General features: G+C 43.7%; 1 protein-coding gene across 1 annotated transcript in view; it reads left to right on the top strand.

The window, feature by feature from the left end:
* LOC134319648 (neuroligin-3-like) overlaps positions 1 to 17217 on the top strand; it is a 119766-nt gene that overhangs the window by 65079 nt on the left and 37470 nt on the right. The window contains exon 3 of the mRNA XM_063000941.1: positions 7719 to 7868. Within this exon, the coding sequence (XP_062857011.1) occupies positions 7719 to 7868 (150 nt within the window). The remainder of the gene's footprint in view (positions 1 to 7718; positions 7869 to 17217) is intronic.

Genomic DNA, 17217 nt, shown 5'->3' with positions numbered 1-17217 from the left:
TAGTTACCGCGTCGTGTTTTTACAGGCCCGGTGCAGACCGGAGCAGAAGGAAACGCCTCCGTGAACCCGCCGTCTGATAAACAAGCCGAGAACTGAACACCGGAGGCGCGAGCCGGGGGGCCGAGGGGACGGACGTCTGACGTGTCGGGTGCGATTATTTACCTTGTTTATTTTGTCGCTGCGTTTTATTACCTCCTCTAAAGTAATTGAATACAGACATACTACTTTTATTGTCCGGCCCTCTAAAAGTGATAATTGAATAGAGAGCGACTACAAATCTGTTCTGAAGCTTTAACGGCGCTAAAATGATTCTGCGCTCACAGTTATTATATCGTTCCGTCTTTAAAACAGATGGAGCTATAAAAAATATAGAGGAAAAAAAGGGTGGCAAGTTTTTTATCTTGACGTTGATACAGGACGGACGTCAGCGAGCTGCGGTGATTTGTTTGATGAAGGTCGGACTGACGTTTTTAAGAGGAACAGTAAAAATTCTCATTTTTTAAGACCAGAAAAGAAAACCTGTTCAAAAATGTGTCTTTTTCCAAAAGTCGAAAGAAAATGAACAGTAACTTCATGTGTGTGTTTGTATCATGTGATCGTAAATACTTAGCTCCCAAAAATCAATGGTGCAGCATAAACTAAGTGCTGTGGACGACCGGGCACCTACACGGACGACGATTGACTTGCCTCAAAGATCGTGTTACCTCATAACTGCTGCAGTTACGACCTCTGCTGGCTGATCGATGGCACGGCACTGAGACGGGGCATAATGGAGATCAGTGTGTGACTGAACAGCCAAATTCTTCTATGAGACTCAAAAATCTTGACGAGGAACAGCCAAACTCTGCTCTCTATACTCTATACATTTTCTATTTTGTAGAATATCGCGCCGCCCCGCCCACTAGCAAACGGTAGTTAAAACTGGACGAGGAACAGCCAGACTCTTCTACGAGGCTTAAGAACTGGGCGAAGAACAGCCAAGCTCTGCTACGAGGCTTAAAACTGAATGAGGAACAGCCAAAGTCCTTTTGCTGTTATAGCATTTTTAGGCTGCTATGAATCTTAAAAACTGGACGAGGAACAGCCAAATTCTTCTACAGGGCTTTAAAATGAGCCAAACTCTCTGCTCTCTGACTCTTTACCTTTTCTGTTTTGTAGAATATCGCGCCGCCCCGCCCAAACGACTGACCTGTCCAGACGCTGTCACCCCGATTCGGCAGGCGCTTCATCTTGTGCTGTTTAGGGGGCAGAAAAAGCCCCGTAACTCACTCCGGTGCCCCCCTCATCTAGTTATAGGTCCTAATACATGCTTGATGCACCCTGATGAAATCGGGCGGGGGCTGAGGTGTCCTCCAGTCACATTTGGGGCAGCTTCAGGGGCGCTGATAGAGACGGCGAGTCGTAAAATGACGCCGTGATGCCATGGTGCCGTGGGAACAACGTATGGTGACGCTGTGAAGTAGCACTTCGACTCGTTTTACCCGTTTCAACGCTTTGGCTCGAGTCTCTCTCCCTAATGAGAACAAAGATGGCCCCGCACTGGTTTCCTGCGCCTGTCCAGCGATTAGGATTGATTCCATTGATGTCCAGCTGTTCCTCAGTGTGGTTTCAAACCACCGTGTGCCAGTTTGTGGCCACTTCCTGCTGTCAGGAATTGAAAAATCGACTCCGGCCGTTGCAGCTCAGGTAGATGGAGGGAGATTAGAAATGCTAGTAGGCGATTATACTGTACAATATATGGACAGAATTATATGGACAGCCTTTCACTCCTAGTTGTTGAGTACGGGTGTTTGTGGCAACAATTTGGGGAAGCGACTTTCCTGCTACAAGGTCAGTTGCAATCCAGATCTTTTCATCAATCAGTGATTGGCCTATTATGTGCTGTCCCTTTAATATTTAGTAAGAAAGCAACTGGACAAGGAACAGCCAAACTCTGCTACGAGGCTTAAAAACTGGGTGAGGAACAGCCAAACTCTGCTACGAGGCTTAAAAACTAGGCAAGAAACAGCCAAACTCTGCTACCAGGCTTAAACACTGGGCGAGAAGCTTAAAAAGCTGTATGAGAAACAGCCAAACTCTGCTATGTGGCTTAAAAACTGGGCGAGGAACAGCCAAACTCTGCTACAATGCTTAAAAACTGGGCGAGGACCAGCCAAACTTTGATATAAGGCTTGAAAACTAAGTGAGGAACAGCCAAACTCTGCTACGAGGCTTAAAAACTGGGCTAAAAAGAGGAGGTCTACTTTTGACCGAGGGGGGCGTAACTAACTAACTATGGGTCTGTCTCAAAACCTAGCATTAGTAGAAAAGGCGTAATTGGATATGACTAAATTGGGAGGAAATCTGGGGACCACCCCCCCTTATTTTGGTTCACTAAAACCCCTCTCAGTGTAGCTGTTCACCAGTTTTTGTGTATTTGTCTCCAAATTTCACACCTCCGCCCCCGAGCCAGATGGAGGGAAGTGACCTTTGAAGAAGACGACTTATTCAGACGGGCACTGCGGCGTACGCGCATTAAATATGATGTTGCTGAGCGCGCTGGCAGGTGGTTCCACGCGCTCTTTTGAAGTCTGGCCTCTGCCAGCGCTGGGGAGGGGCGCGTGGAAACGGTGCCCGTCAGATGCCCACCGATGACAGATTTGTACAGCCGAAATATCGCCATCGCTGGACGGTGGGCATTCGGCAGCAGGAGTAAATCTCTGCACAGATTTACAGCCCAGCGCTCTGCCATCCAAAGCTATTTTGGCAGAGCTCTTCGTATGTTCGGTAAACAGCCCAGATGATCCTCCTAATCTGCGCCGTAGGGTGCAGCACGACATCTGAATCTGTCCTCACCCGGGTTTGTTCCTGCGCCTGTTTCGTATACAGTGCTGAGCAAAAGTTTAAGGCACGTGTGGAGTAAATGCTACTAAAAATAATGCCATCAAATCCACTACGTTTATGTGGCTGTTCCTCATCTATTTTTATGCCTTATAGCAGGGTTTGGCTGTTCATCATCCAGTTTTTAAGCCTCATAGCAGAGTTTGGCTGTTCCTCACCCTATTTTTAAACCTCATAGCGAAGTTTGGCTGTTCCTCGCCCAGTTTTAAAGCCTCATAGCAGAGTTGGGCTGTTCCTCGCTCAGTTCTTAAGCCTCGTAGCAGAGTTTGGCTGTTCCTTGCTCAGTAGATAAGCCTCATAGCAAAGTTTGACTGTTCTTTATCCAGTTTTTAAGTCTCATACCACAGTTTGGCTGTTCCTTGTTCAGTTTTTAAGCCTAGTAGCAGAGTTGGGCTGTTCCTTGCTCAGTAGACAAGCCTCATAGCGAAGTTCGACTGTTCTTCATCTAGTTTTTTTAGCCTCATACCACAGTTTGGCTGTTTCTTGTTCAGTTTTTAAGCATCATAACACAGTTTGGCTGTTCTTTGCTTAGATTTTAAACCTCATTGCACCATTTTGCTGTTCCAAGTTCAGTTTTTTAAGCCTCATCGCTGGCATAGCTAAATTTGGCTGTTCCTCGCCCAGTTTTTAAGCCTCGTAACACAGTTTGGTTGTTCCTCTCTTAGTTTTAAACCTTGTAGCACACTTTGGCTGTTCCTTTCTTAGATTTTAAACCTCACAGCACAATTTGGCTGTTCCTAGTGCAGTTTTTAAGCCTCATAGAAGAGTTTGGCTGGCCCTCGGCTTGGGTGTGTGTAGTGCAGAATACACTGGTCGCCACCCCCAGACTGTGGCATATGCCCTCCCTCCCAAACAATGCCCGTCCTGCATGACAGAACTCACACTGATGGCAGCCGCTCACATGCAGCTCGTCAAGCAAAGCAGCTGTTAGCGTTGGCAGCGCTCGTCTCTCAATCCACACTGTCCGCTGTCTCTCGAGCGGCGCCTCTCGCGCCGTACAGAGCGTCCCGATGAGATTTACAAGGGTGCGGGATGGCGCAGACTGAGTGATAAAGTGCCAGCCTGGTCTCTGAGTGCGCTAATAACCAGATGGCACGGTGCGATGGGGGTGCCAGGGTTTCGGCTGTGCTAAAGGTTGTTGGGTATCGGTGAGTGTGTTGAGCAAACAGCTATCGACCTGAAGATCCTGTAGGTGGAACGTGTAGGTGTCCCAATACTTTGTATGTTGGGGGCCAGATGGAGTAAAAAATACACAACCACAGGACCACAGGACTCGCCCAGTTTTTAAGCCTCATAGCAGAGTTTGGCTGTTCCTCGCTCAGATTTTAAACCTCATAACACAGTTTGGCTGTTTTTTTGCTTAGATTTTAAACCTCATTGCAGAGTTTGGCTGTTCCTCGCCCAGTTTTTAAACCTCATTGCAGAGTTTGGCTGTTCCTCGTTCAGTTCTTAAGCCTCATAGCAGAGTTTGGCTTTTCCTCGTCCAGCTGTGAAACCTTATAGCAGAGTTTGGCTGTTCCTCGTCCAGCTGTGAAGCCTCATAGCAAAGTTTGGCTGTTCCTCGCCCAGTTTTTAAGCCTTGTAGCAAAGTTCAGCTGTTCCTTGTTTAGACTTTAAGACTCATAGCAGAGTTTGTCTGTTCCTCGTCCAGCTGTGAAGCCTCATAGCAGAGTTTGGCTGTTCCTCGTCCAGCTTTAAAGCCTCAGATTTGGTTTATGTGAGAGCGCCACCCAGAGGTCAAATAGGTATTTTATTTTTAAAATACCACACAAGCTGTATGTAAATCATGGTGTTCTGAAATAGGAAATAATACGTTAATGGTTGGTTCAGCATCAGTGCTTACAGATGGTTGGTTGTGAAGTAAAGTGTGAGTGTGTGTGTGTGTGTGTGTGTGTGATTACGCCACATTACTAGACCCCCTCACCTTCCTCATCCACACATTCGTACGTATTTATTTTGGATAAAGATGAACTCCTCAACCTTCATCTCGTTCACATTATCTAGTTGTTTATGTTTTTTTTCTCTCTTTGGGGCAGAATGATGAATCCTGACCATGATGCAGTGCGAACTTGTTTTTAACCGTGTGTGTGTTTTTTTTTTCTCAGCACAGTTTGGAAATGCTGGGAATCTCTGCTGATGTGTTTTGTTCAGAAGTGTCAGGCAGCTTTACGTTATTAGGACTGTGAAGTGTAGAAGTGATTCACTGTAGTCGCTGCACGTGGAAGAACTAAACTGAAACTGGGCCAGACTGGACGCAATGCAACTTGAGGTTCTGGGTTCTTCAGGTTCTGGTTCTTTTTCCATTACGTGACAGTAATAGTATCAGTAACTGGAACTGTATCGTCATTTTAATACAAAAAAATGATAAAGCCATAATCAGACTCATATTACTGTCGCCTCACAGCAACAAGGTCCTGGGTTCGATCCCCAGGTGGAGCGGGCTGGGTCCTATCTGTGTGAAGTTTGCATGTTCTCCCCGTGTCTGAGGGTTTCCTTCCACAGACTCATGCAGTCAGGTTAATTGGAGGTACTAAAGTCCACCTAGGTGTGTGTGTGTGCCCTGTGATGGATTGTCGACCTGTGTGGGGTGTTTTCTGCCTTTCGTCCAATAAATCAGACTTACTGCGACCCTGACCAGGATAAAGTGGTGGTAAAACAGACACTGAAAAAAATGAACCGATTTTTCTCTCTGGACAGGAAAGGATAGTAGGGTAGGGTAGGGTAGGGTAGGGTAGGGTACTAGTACAGGACAGGACAGGACAGGACAGGACAGGACAGGACAGGACAAGACAGATAAGATAAGATAAGATAAGATAAGATGATAGGATAGGATAGGATAGGACAGTAGAATAGGATAGGATCCTAGGATAGGATAGGATAGGATAGGATAGGATAGCATAGGATAGGGTAGGGTAGCGTAGGGTAGCGTTGGTACTAAAACTGGCAGCCACATTACTGGAACTGGAACGTTTGGTACTCAGACTTAAACTGGAATCTTTGGAAGTGCACTGGTGGCTAATAGATAAAGTACTGAACAGTGTAATGGCAACAAACCAGATGCAGACAGTGCTGCTAGCCACACCCGGCGAAGTACCAGCCTAGAGGTTAAGGTACTGGACTAGTAATCGAAAGGTTACCAGTTCAAGCCCCACCACTGCTTGGTTGCCACTGTTGGGCCCTTGAACAAGGCTCTTAGGATAGGATAGGATAGGATAGGATAGGATAGGATAGGACAAGACGGTAGGGTAGGGTAGGGTAGGACAGGACAGGACAGAATAGGACAGTAGGATAGGATAGATAAGATAAAAATGGCAGCACTGGTACTAAAACTGGCAGCCACATTACTGGAACTGGAACGTTTGGTACTCAGACTTAAACTGGAATCTTTGGAAGTGCACTGGTGGCTAATGGATAAAGTACTGGACAGTGTGATGGTAACAAACCAGATTAACAGTGCTGCTAGCCACACCCGGCGAAGTACCAGCCTAGAGGTTAAGGTACTGGACTAGTAATCGAAAGGTTACTGGTTTAAGCTTCACCACTGCTTGATTGCCACTGTTGGCCCTTAACCCTCAATTGCTTGGACTTAGTACCTGTAGTGTGCATGTGTGTGTGTGTGTGTGCAGTTTTACCATCAGGTCCTTTTGATATAAAATTTAAAGGGTTCATTTGGTACTGGTAAAGTTGGTGTCCAGCTGTAATTCTAGCTGTGCCCTCAAGTTCCATTATGTCCAGTTGGTTCCAGAAACTGGAAAATAGAAACCCTTGGCACTTTAAGTGAAACCTTTGGCCAGCGTTAGTTAAAACAAGTTCTGGTTTCCCGGTGCTGGAGGTTTCCGTACCACGTGCAGCGTAACAAAATAATAAAACTGAGATCAGGCGACAGGACCGATCGGGTCCGATGTTTTAAAACGTGCGAGTCTTTGTTCAGGTTCAAACAAAAGAGGTTCCTGATAACACTGACATGACTAATAACGCTTCTTTCTTCTCTCCACCTCGTTATTTTGTCCGTCTTTCGTTTCCTCTGTGTCTCTTTCTCTGTTTCCATTAGTCTGAGTGTCCTGTGCCTCACCGGCACAGGAGATCTTTCATTCTCCTCTTTTTCATTCTCTCATGATCCACTCTCGTCTCTCTCGTGTGAGATGCGTATACGTCAGCCTAGATTGTATTTCTTTCCTTTTTTTTACACCTCGGCTCTCTAAGATACCAGAGTACCAGATTATATCAATTAAAAACAAATAAACTCCAAATGTTTAAATGTTTTTGACTCAAACGTACCGAGACGTCCTGCTTAAACATCTGTAAATGTGATATTTGATAGAAGGATGAAGCCGGTTTGCTGTTCGGCGTGTTTATTTATTTATTTTGTTTTATTTATTTATTTTCCGTGTGGATTTGGGAATTTTTCCGTCTGCAGTAGCCATGGCAACTACACATACAATATATAAAAGGGTTTGAATGTGTGCCCAGACTATCTGTGCCAACACTCGGGGCCAAACAGCAAGACAGAGATTCACGCCTGTCAAAACAGCCCTGCAGCCCTTTTCAACCGTGGCCTTGTATATGTTATTAATATTATTATTATTTACTCATTTTAATGCGTTTTCAGCTGCGCTTATTAGTGCAATTAATTCCGTAGCAGGAAAAATCAGCATGCTCCTCCGTTTCCATTGTTAAAATCTGCTATCCGACAAAGACGATCAAACGTGTAGCGTTCGATCAGGTCGAACCCTTACACGTCGGCGTCTGACGCCTGGTATCTGAGAGGGTCGCGTGTTGAGGTTTTTTACTTTTTTAGTGCCCACAGTGAGCAGGTTTAATCGTAGCCACTCTTGCAGACATCCGAGACACGGGCGCCAAACCTGTGATGGTCTACATTCACGGAGGATCCTACATGGAGGGCACGGGGAACATGATCGACGGCAGCGTGCTGGCCAGCTACGGCAACGTCATCGTCATCACGCTCAACTTCCGCGTCGGCGTCCTGGGTAAGATGCTTTTTATTGCTTCAATAAAAGCAGGATGGAGCTTATTATTGTTTGCGATTAACATAAAAGCTTAATAGTGCAATGTTTTGGGTGCCCAGTCTGCTGGGTGGGAAAAATCCGGACTTAAAATTCGGGCGGGGTCTTTTACGCTGTGTAAGGACCCTGGTTAGTAGCCCGAGGCGCCTGTACAGAGATGGAGGAACGTGGAGATCAGTGCGTGACTCTCTGTGTGCAAATCCACCGAAGTACGGCCAAATAAGAAGGGGTCAGTGGGCCGCGCACACGTTGGAGGGTCCACAACAAAGGAAGACTAATTGGCAACGACTAAATTGGAAGCAAAAGGGAGAAAATGCAGGAATAAAATTGTAAAAACAATATAATGCATTGCTTTCTGCAACATTTGGAAACAAATACACATTTTCTTGAGCCACGATGCTAAAATAAAGCACATTTTACAGTACACTAAAAGGGTAAACATATATTCAAGTATATAAAGCCAATGGACAAATATACGTTTGAGCAGGGAGGCACTGTAAGAAACTCCCCTACAGTTCCAGGGACTGAACCCAGTGCCCAGGTTCATGGCGTCACCACGTCGTTCACTTCCATATGAAATAAATCCCTGACACTTTCCTCCCCCGCTGAGAGAAGCAAATCAGTTTAGTTTAATTCCACTCAGAACTCTATACACGAGATCAGTTTCATAAATCTGCATCACTTGGTCGCAGGAAAATGCGTTTAGCCAGAGTGGGAAGATCCCAGCTGTCTGGATGAGGTCTAAACGCCGTTATGTTATGTAGATTTTGAGATTTCGTAAGGCGGTTCATACAGGTTCCATTAGACGATCAGCAACTGCAAAGCTTCGGTTTCTCTCGGCTAGAATCTGCAGCGTAACACAAACACGCAGCGTTTATACCGATCATGATGTCAGGTTTCGTGTACGCTTAAAGACGATGTGACCTGTATTTCTATTTATTTTTTAGAATGATGTTTGGAACGCAGGCATAGATGTTTGTAAGCTACTTTTTTTTCCCTGCAGACTGGATATTCACTATATATATGATAACCAAGTAAAGAGATACAGTAGACCCTTGACTTACGAATTTAATTGGTTCTGAAGGGCTGTTCTTAAGTCAAAATGTTCGTTAGTTAAACCTATTTTTCCCATAAGAAATAATGTAAACAAAATTAATCCGTGCCAGACCTCCCAACCCCCCCCACCTAACCTTTCTAATGTCTTAAATGCTCTTTTTTGTTATAAATACAAGTATATTCTCCCTTAAATCTTACATTATAGAATAGACATTCCTGTAATAAACAATAATAAACAATACACAGTAGTACTGTACATAAACACACATCACATTTCAGTACAGTACGTGTGCTGTACCATACACCATAATACATTTCCTTCTTTTTTTAATAAAATGTATCTACCAGAAACAATAATAACTCATATTCCTATAGAATTTTACAAAATATAAAGAAAACACCGAAAAAAACACAGTCCGCTGTCCGAATGTTCGCTCACTGTATATACAGTATATATATATATATATATAGAGAGAGAGAGAGAGATAGAGAGAGAGACGGTCGGAGTAAACTTGTTCATGACGTCACGTTTCGCGAATTCCGGTTCGTAATCCAAAATTTGTCCATACGTTACGTTGAAAAAGATCGCTCGTAACCCCAAATGTTCGTATGGTAAACGGTTCGTAGCTCAAGGGTCGACTGTATATCTTTATTTATTCCTTTCTAACTTAAATGAGTGGTAACAGTGGGTACAAATACACCCTAAGAATGGAAGAATATGATTTCAGACGGTGGACCGTACCGTTTCTCATCTCATCTGCCTGCTTTTACTCCCATTTCTGGTTGAATCTTTATTAGAGAAGGTGTATGCTACTGTTGCTAATGTTAGCAGCTATCTAGCTTCTTTAAAACACTTTATTTCTATCAGAGTTTCTTAATTACATTATGTCTACTACATATGTATAAATGCTAACATCAGCTAGTTTTTAAGTTTAGCTTGAAGTCAGAGTTTAGCTAACTAATTAATACCCCTTTGACGGTTGTGTTTACCTCTTAAGAGGGTCAGAGCCCCACAATCCCTCCATGCTAATTCGAACAGTGGTTGTAACTCTAGCGCAGTAGTCGCCATGATAGCGAGACTCATTTATCAGACGAAAACCCTGAGCGTGTTATTTTATAAAACTAGAGCACGTTAGCATCAGGTTCTATAGCAAACCTGCAGACGCTGCACCTTCCTCTCACGGCTGGTTTTATATCACGAATCTGGTGCGTATATTTATTGATTGTTTTATAAGCTACGTCTGGCTTTTAGCTACAGACGTGGGTATACATTTACTGCCTGGAGCACATCTGTTGCTCTGTACACTTTGTCACCCTCCTATAAACAATCTAATATCACCAATATAGGAACCTCTGTGTTCTTATCATTAACAGCGACAGACTTGCACACACTGTTCCTCACGTTCTCTAAGCTGGACTGTAGTTTAAAATAAGTGCAGATCTGTAATTCCTTGTGGTCGCTCCTTTATTTATATTTAATTTGGCACCGTTTTTATGCCTGATGCCCGTCCTGATGCAACACTCCTATTTATCTGGGCTTGGGACCTGCACTGAGGGTGCACTGATGTATCCCTCTTATGACTAGTTTCATGTAACACTAGTAGGACAGCTTTAGCCTAGCGGTTAAGGTACTGGACTAGTAATCAAAAGGTCGCTGGTTCAAGCCCCACCAATGCTAGGTTGCCACTGTTAGGCCCTTGAGCAAGGCTCTTAACCCTCAAATGCTCAGACTGTATCCTGTCACAGTACTGTAAGTCGCTTTGGATAAAAGCGTCTGCTAAATGCCAAAAATTTAAATGTAACCATGCGCCTTCCGTATTTGTGAGCCCAGCCTGGGATTCGAACCCCAGAACTGCTGGTACCCATAGCATAGCTTCCACCATTGTGCTAAATGAACCCAACTAAACTAGTAATATAAATATACACGTTCATTTTTGTTTTGTTTATCTGTTGGGGGTGCATGCATGCTCGTGACACAGTTTCAATATTTTAATTTGTCAGATTTTATTACTGTTCCCTGTTTTTGTTTAACTTTCGATTTGTTTTTGGGGGGGGGGGGGGGGGGGGGGTGTCGGTGTTGAAAAGTGTTTTTGCAAACATGTCTGGGCACCTTCCTCTCAATCCTCCAAACAAACAAGAGCAGCTCTGGAAAAAAAAAAATGACAGTAAACAAGCAATAAGAAAAACAGTCTGAATGAAATGTGTCCTGCTGTTCTGTTTTTCACTGACATGAATCAAATCAATCGTACTTTTAAATCAGAATTATAAATATTAGTATTTAAGTGTAGGGTCAAAAGTATGTGGACACTCCTCCTTATTATTAATCGTAGTTAATGATATACTTCTCCAGGAATGTTCCACTGAAAGACCTAGTAAACACCGATCAGCCATAACATTAAAACCACCTCCTTGTTTCTACACTCACTGTCCATGTTATCAGCTCCACTTACCATATAGAAGCACTTTGTAGTTCTACAATTACTGACTCGTCCATCTGTTTCTCTACATGCTTTGTTAGCCCCCTTTTATGCTGTTCTTCAATGGTCAGGACCCCCACAGGACCACCACAGAGCAGGTATTATGTAGGTGGTGGCTCATTCTCAGCACTGCAGTGACACTGACATGGTGGTGGTGTGTTAGTGTGTGTTGTGCTGGTATGAGTGGATCAGACACAGCAGCGCTGCTGGAGTTTTTAAACACCTCACTGTCACTGCTGGACTGAGAATAGTCCACCAACCAAAAATATCCAACCAACAGCGCCCCTTGGGCAGCGTCCTGTGACCACTGATGAAGATCTAGAAGATGACCGACTCAAACAGCAGCAATAGATGAGCGATCGTCTCTGACTTTACATCTACAAGGTGGACCAACTAGGTAGGAGTGTCTAATAGAGTGGACAATGAGTGGACACGGTATTTAAAAACTCCAGCAGCGCTGCTGTGTCTGATTCACTCATACCTGCACAACACACACTAACACACCACCACCATGCATTATTTTGGCACAGAGATTACATCTCAACAGGATTTAAGAAGCACTTTGACTCTTTGCTTGAGCTTTAGGTCACAAACTGTTGGAGTGGATGTTCTCCTTCAGGATTGTTGTCCAGGTCTTGTAGAAGCAAAGTAGCCCTAGATCGTCACACTACCGCCACCATGTTTCACTGTTGATATAACAGGACCTAGGTCTTTCAAAATGTTCCACCTTTGACTCTTCAGTCCTGGAATATTATCCCAAAAGTCTTGGGGGTCATTTGTTCTGTTTTTGTTCAGCGGTGAGGTGATTTGCACCCTGCAGCCGTGTCATAGAGGCAATTTTTGCTTTCTGCAAGATTTTGGAGTGTGTCTGAGGGAATTGTGCCCATTTAGTTCTAAGAAGACATTGTTGAATTAAAGCAGGACTACAAATTAAAAGCACATTATTAATTCTATATAATTGTTGTTATGCACCTGTTATTTACGGGCATGGTTGAAAACCCTGAACTGAATAATCTGAAGGTGTTTTGCTATTTAATGCATGTTTAATAGGATGTAAAGGACTAGCGTTTTTGTCCAGTCCATGAAGCAGAAGTGCAGGATCCCCCTCATTATTTTCCATACATGCAGACGTAAGTGAAACTGACGGAAGCGTTTCCAGCAAAGTAAATAAATTAATAAAGCCATATTAATGCAAAATGAGGAGGCTTTTAATTAGGGCGGCTTAGCGGGACGAGCAGGGAATAATTGAGGCTCACAGACTATAATAGACAGTATAATGAAGTGAAAAAAGACAAGCCGACTGACAGCCGAACCACACACACACACACACACACCTACACACACCTACACACACACACACTCAGGTCTCTGTTTCTGCAGGCTACATTAACGAGACATTATTACAAGTAAAAGCGACTCCTCTGCAGAAGCTCCTGGTTGAAACGCTCTCACACTAATGGTACGTTAATGCGTCCTTATTTATTATTGTTTTCACATTTTAAACCCGACGCCGGCTCTGAATATGCAATTATGATTATTACTGACAAAAAGCCTGTCGTGAACAGTTTATTATTTATACGTCGATGTCTGCACGACGACGGCTGAGCTGTTCTGCACGAACATCCTGAGTGTTATCTGTAAAAAGCATGAATCACGAAGACTCGCATTGCGCCTTTTTTGACTCACAGAATTGCGCTGAAAGTGTTAAAGTTGCCTAAAAAGGATGTAAAAAGGTGACTATAATGTTGTACGTCTGTTGTTACGTATAATGTTATTACTGCTGCTGATTTTGCAGCTCAATTCTTCCGCCTACCAAAACCAGATGCAAATCAGTGCAGCCGTGTAACTGAGCCAGGTTGCCAGATCTCTTTTTTTTAACTCCTGCTGAATTAAATAAGATTTTTGTATTTTTGTATCTAGTCGTATCTGTGTTCACCTGCCTGAGGTGTGTTCATATGGAGATGTGTATCGCGCACGGAGAGCCAGAAGACGTCACAATTCCAAAAGTTATGAGGAATCCCTGTTCAGCCATCATTGCCCCCCACTGGTTGTGTCTGTGTGAACGCCCGGTCGGCTGATAGCAGAACTGACATTCAAACTGTAGAACTTGAGCTGTGGTGAGCTAGCGTGTTGTACGCGAGTTAATTTAACAGATTACGTTGTAGGTGTTTTACAGACGTTACACAAATTATGTATAAATACAAACAAGCTGCTTTTTAATGTGTCTAACAGTATAAATACACACTAAAGGAATTCTTTATGTATATATACAGTATATAGTAACATCTGCTAACGTGCCTTATCAGTCACATTAGGTAGATAGATAGGTAGGTAGGTAGGTAGGTTGGTAGGTAGGTAGGTAGACAGACAGACAGACAGACAGACAGACAGACAGACAGATAGATAGATAGATAGATACTAGATAGATAGATGCTATTATAGAGAATTTTTAACACTCGGCATTATACAACAAACAGACGTTTAGCCGCTCAGGTGGCACAGCGGTAAAATACACTAACACACCAGAGCTGACATTTCAAACTTGTCGGTTCGAAACTCAGCTCTACCATCCGGTTGGGCTGGACGCCTACATGAACAGCGATTGGCTGTTGTTCATACAGGGAAGGGAGACTCTCATAACTGATGCACTTACGACCTCTACTGGCTGATTAATGGCTTCTGCACCAGGAATAATGTCCAGGAATAATGTAATCAGGGTGTGGCTCTCCGTACACAAAGCTGATCCGCATATGAACTCTCCTCGTGGAGGTGAAAAGATGCAGTCGGATTCAGCACACGTGTCGGTAGGGGCGTGTGTCAGTTTGCTCTCCTCAATCGGGACGGGGGTCAGCACCAGTGGAGAGGAAGTGTTATGCAATTGGGTTTAGCTGTTGTTATTACAGAAACAATAAATATTAAAATGAATATGTTATATAGTCATTATGGTACATTATTACAGCCGGGATTTTATACGTGACCCTGTGTGTTTTATTGCTTTTATGCAACAGATACAGTTTTAGCAAAGTAAATACATTTAGAAAGCAAAATAAGAACAGATCTGGTTTTAAAATGAGAAAAACAACTATTTTTGTTTTTGTTTATTTAGGATGTGAAAGCAATTTCAGACAGAATACGCTTCCAACACTAACTAAGACCTCTGTGCCCGCCTGTTTTTTTCCTCTTCCTATATTTCTGTCATCTCTTTTTTCTGAAAGCAGCAGTAATTATGGCTTCAAAGGGTCAGCCGGGCCTCCCGCGAGGCTCTATTTAGAAAGCTTTAGATCCGAGCCCTTCGCCAGTTAGATAAATGAGAATTCATTATAGGTTTAATGTTTAATTACAGAAGCTGGGGCGCTGGCGAAATGAGGGTTCTGGGTACAGGGGGTCGTAAATGATGAGACCTGCGCCTGATTTGTTTACAAAAATGCTTTATTGTGTGCAGTCCGGCCATATTGTGTGTGTGTGTGTGTGTGTGTGTGTGGATTGATGTGCAGGCCTGGCTCACAGTAATGATATGTAATAAACCCCGGTTAGAAGCGAGTATTTTATATCGCTGCTCTTCTCAAAGATAATTAGTCGCCGGTTCTCCAGAGCATGTCAATTTCCAGTTCCTGTGGGGAAAGACACAATTACTGTTTCCATACGCGTTAAAAACGAGCCGTTCCCGCTGCCGCAGAGCCGCGAGGTAATGCGTTCGTAAGCTGTCCGTTCGGAACGGCGACGCTCCGTGACGTCCGGGCTTCGTTCAGACTGGAAATGTGAAAAATCCCATTAAAAATGGCAGCTGAATCGATAATACAGGCCTTGACACAAAATGGGCCTTGACATGGAGTTCTTAGAAGAGAACCAGCACGTATTGTTGCTCGGGCTGATAAGCGCTCATTGGCGCTTTACTTTATCGTGTCGCCGAAGCCCAGAGTCATTTATAATTTTTTACAGGGACGCCACGCAGGAATCAAAAGCATCGACGAGCTCGTGTAAAACGGCACCGAAGCAAAGCTAGCGCGGCGGTTTTCCTGGAGAGAGCGCAGAACGTAAAGTGGAAACTATTAAAATAATCCATGCAGATCAATTCATTTTCTCCTCCTGGTCTGGGCTGCAGTAAATCCAGGACCATTTAGAATCACTGGGGGAAAAGTAGGATTGTTTCTTGAATGTGGCTCTGATGCTTCACAGGGATTCACACACACACACACACACACACACACACACACACACACACTTAAATAAAGTAGAAAAGCTGCTCTGAGGTGGAAGGTGAGAACATGCAAAACTACTTTACTTGCAACATTAAGCGTGCACTGGGTAGCTCTGTTGCCGTACACCAAGAAGGGCCTGAATTCGATCATTCAGGGTCCTTTCTGTGTGTAGTTTGCATGTTCTCCCAGCGTCTGTGTGGGTTTCCTTTGGGTGCTCCGGTATCCTCCCACATCAGTAAAGTCATGCAGTCAGGCTAATTGGAGCTACTAGAAATTGTGTGTGCATGTGTATGAGAGGTGTTTCCTGCCTTTCTTTCATTGAATTGGACCCACTGTGACCCTGATCAGGATAAAGCCCTGGTAAATGAATGGTACAATGAATATATTCATTTACAAATCTCAACCCTAAGTTTTAAGTCCCTAAAAACACATTTGTATTTTGTAAATGCGTTATAAATTATTACAAGTACAATCGAATATTTTGTTTTAGTGTTTTTGTCTCATCCGTGTTTATTTGTGAAGGTTTAAAACATTTAGGAATTTCATCAAAGCAGACAGGTAACACGTCCTAATAAATAAGAACACCGGTTGCCAGATTTGAGCCCTAAAAAAGTGCAGGATGATTCTGTAACCTCTTGAACACAAACCCTGCTGTATTACAACCTGAACACCTGGCAACCTTTCATTTCATTTCATTTTCATCAACCACTTTTTCCTGGTCAGGGTTGCAGTGGGTCCGGTTTCATTGTGAAACACTGGGCGCAGGGCAGGGCTTTGGCCACCCCACCCCTTCATTTTCTCCCAGACATAGCCAATCATGACTCTGTAGATGCCAGGCCAGACGACTGCTGCACTGCTCAGACCCTTCGCCATTTAGATATGAGAACTCATTATAGGTTTAATGTTTAATTACAGAAGCTGGGGCGCTGGCGAAATGAGGGTTCTGGGTACGGGGGGTCGTAAATGATGAGACCTGAGCCTGATTTGTTTACAAAAATGCTTTATTGTGAAACCGGACGTGGCGGATCCGGTGTCACCGTAAAACACTGGGCACAAGGAAGGGCTTTGGCCATCACCCCTCCCTCCCAGACAGAGCCAATCGTGGCACTGTAGATGCCAGCCCAGGCACCGATGAGATTCGAACCCTGATCCTAGTGGGCCTGGGTTGGCTAATACACTGCATCACCACTCGAGGGCCTGTGTTGGTTAGATAACATATTAAATATCTATATCTAATATCTAAATACATCATATAAACAAAGACTGCGTCCTGTATTTATTGGCATGGTACCTACTGTCCCATTTTTTCTAGAATTGGGTTTGTAGGATTTTCTGACACTGTCTTTATTTATTAATTAATTTATTTATTTTTGTTAATATCTAGACTCCATCTTTTCCGTTACACCTATATTTCAGTATTATGTATATAATTATTATTATATAATTCCAGGACACGTTTAATGAGAAGCCTCTTGGAATAATGTTCACTTTAAGTGGAGCTCCTCTCTCGGCGGTTGGTGTAGCGGGCATCCTGCCGTCTGCTGACCTTTCCATCAGCGCGTTATGTAAGATAAAGTTCCA

The sequence above is a fragment of the Trichomycterus rosablanca genome, chromosome 8 (genome assembly GCF_030014385.1).
Source record: "Trichomycterus rosablanca isolate fTriRos1 chromosome 8, fTriRos1.hap1, whole genome shotgun sequence".
NCBI lineage: Eukaryota > Metazoa > Chordata > Actinopteri > Siluriformes > Trichomycteridae > Trichomycterus > Trichomycterus rosablanca.
This window is presented reverse-complemented; position numbering and strand designations above follow the sequence as displayed.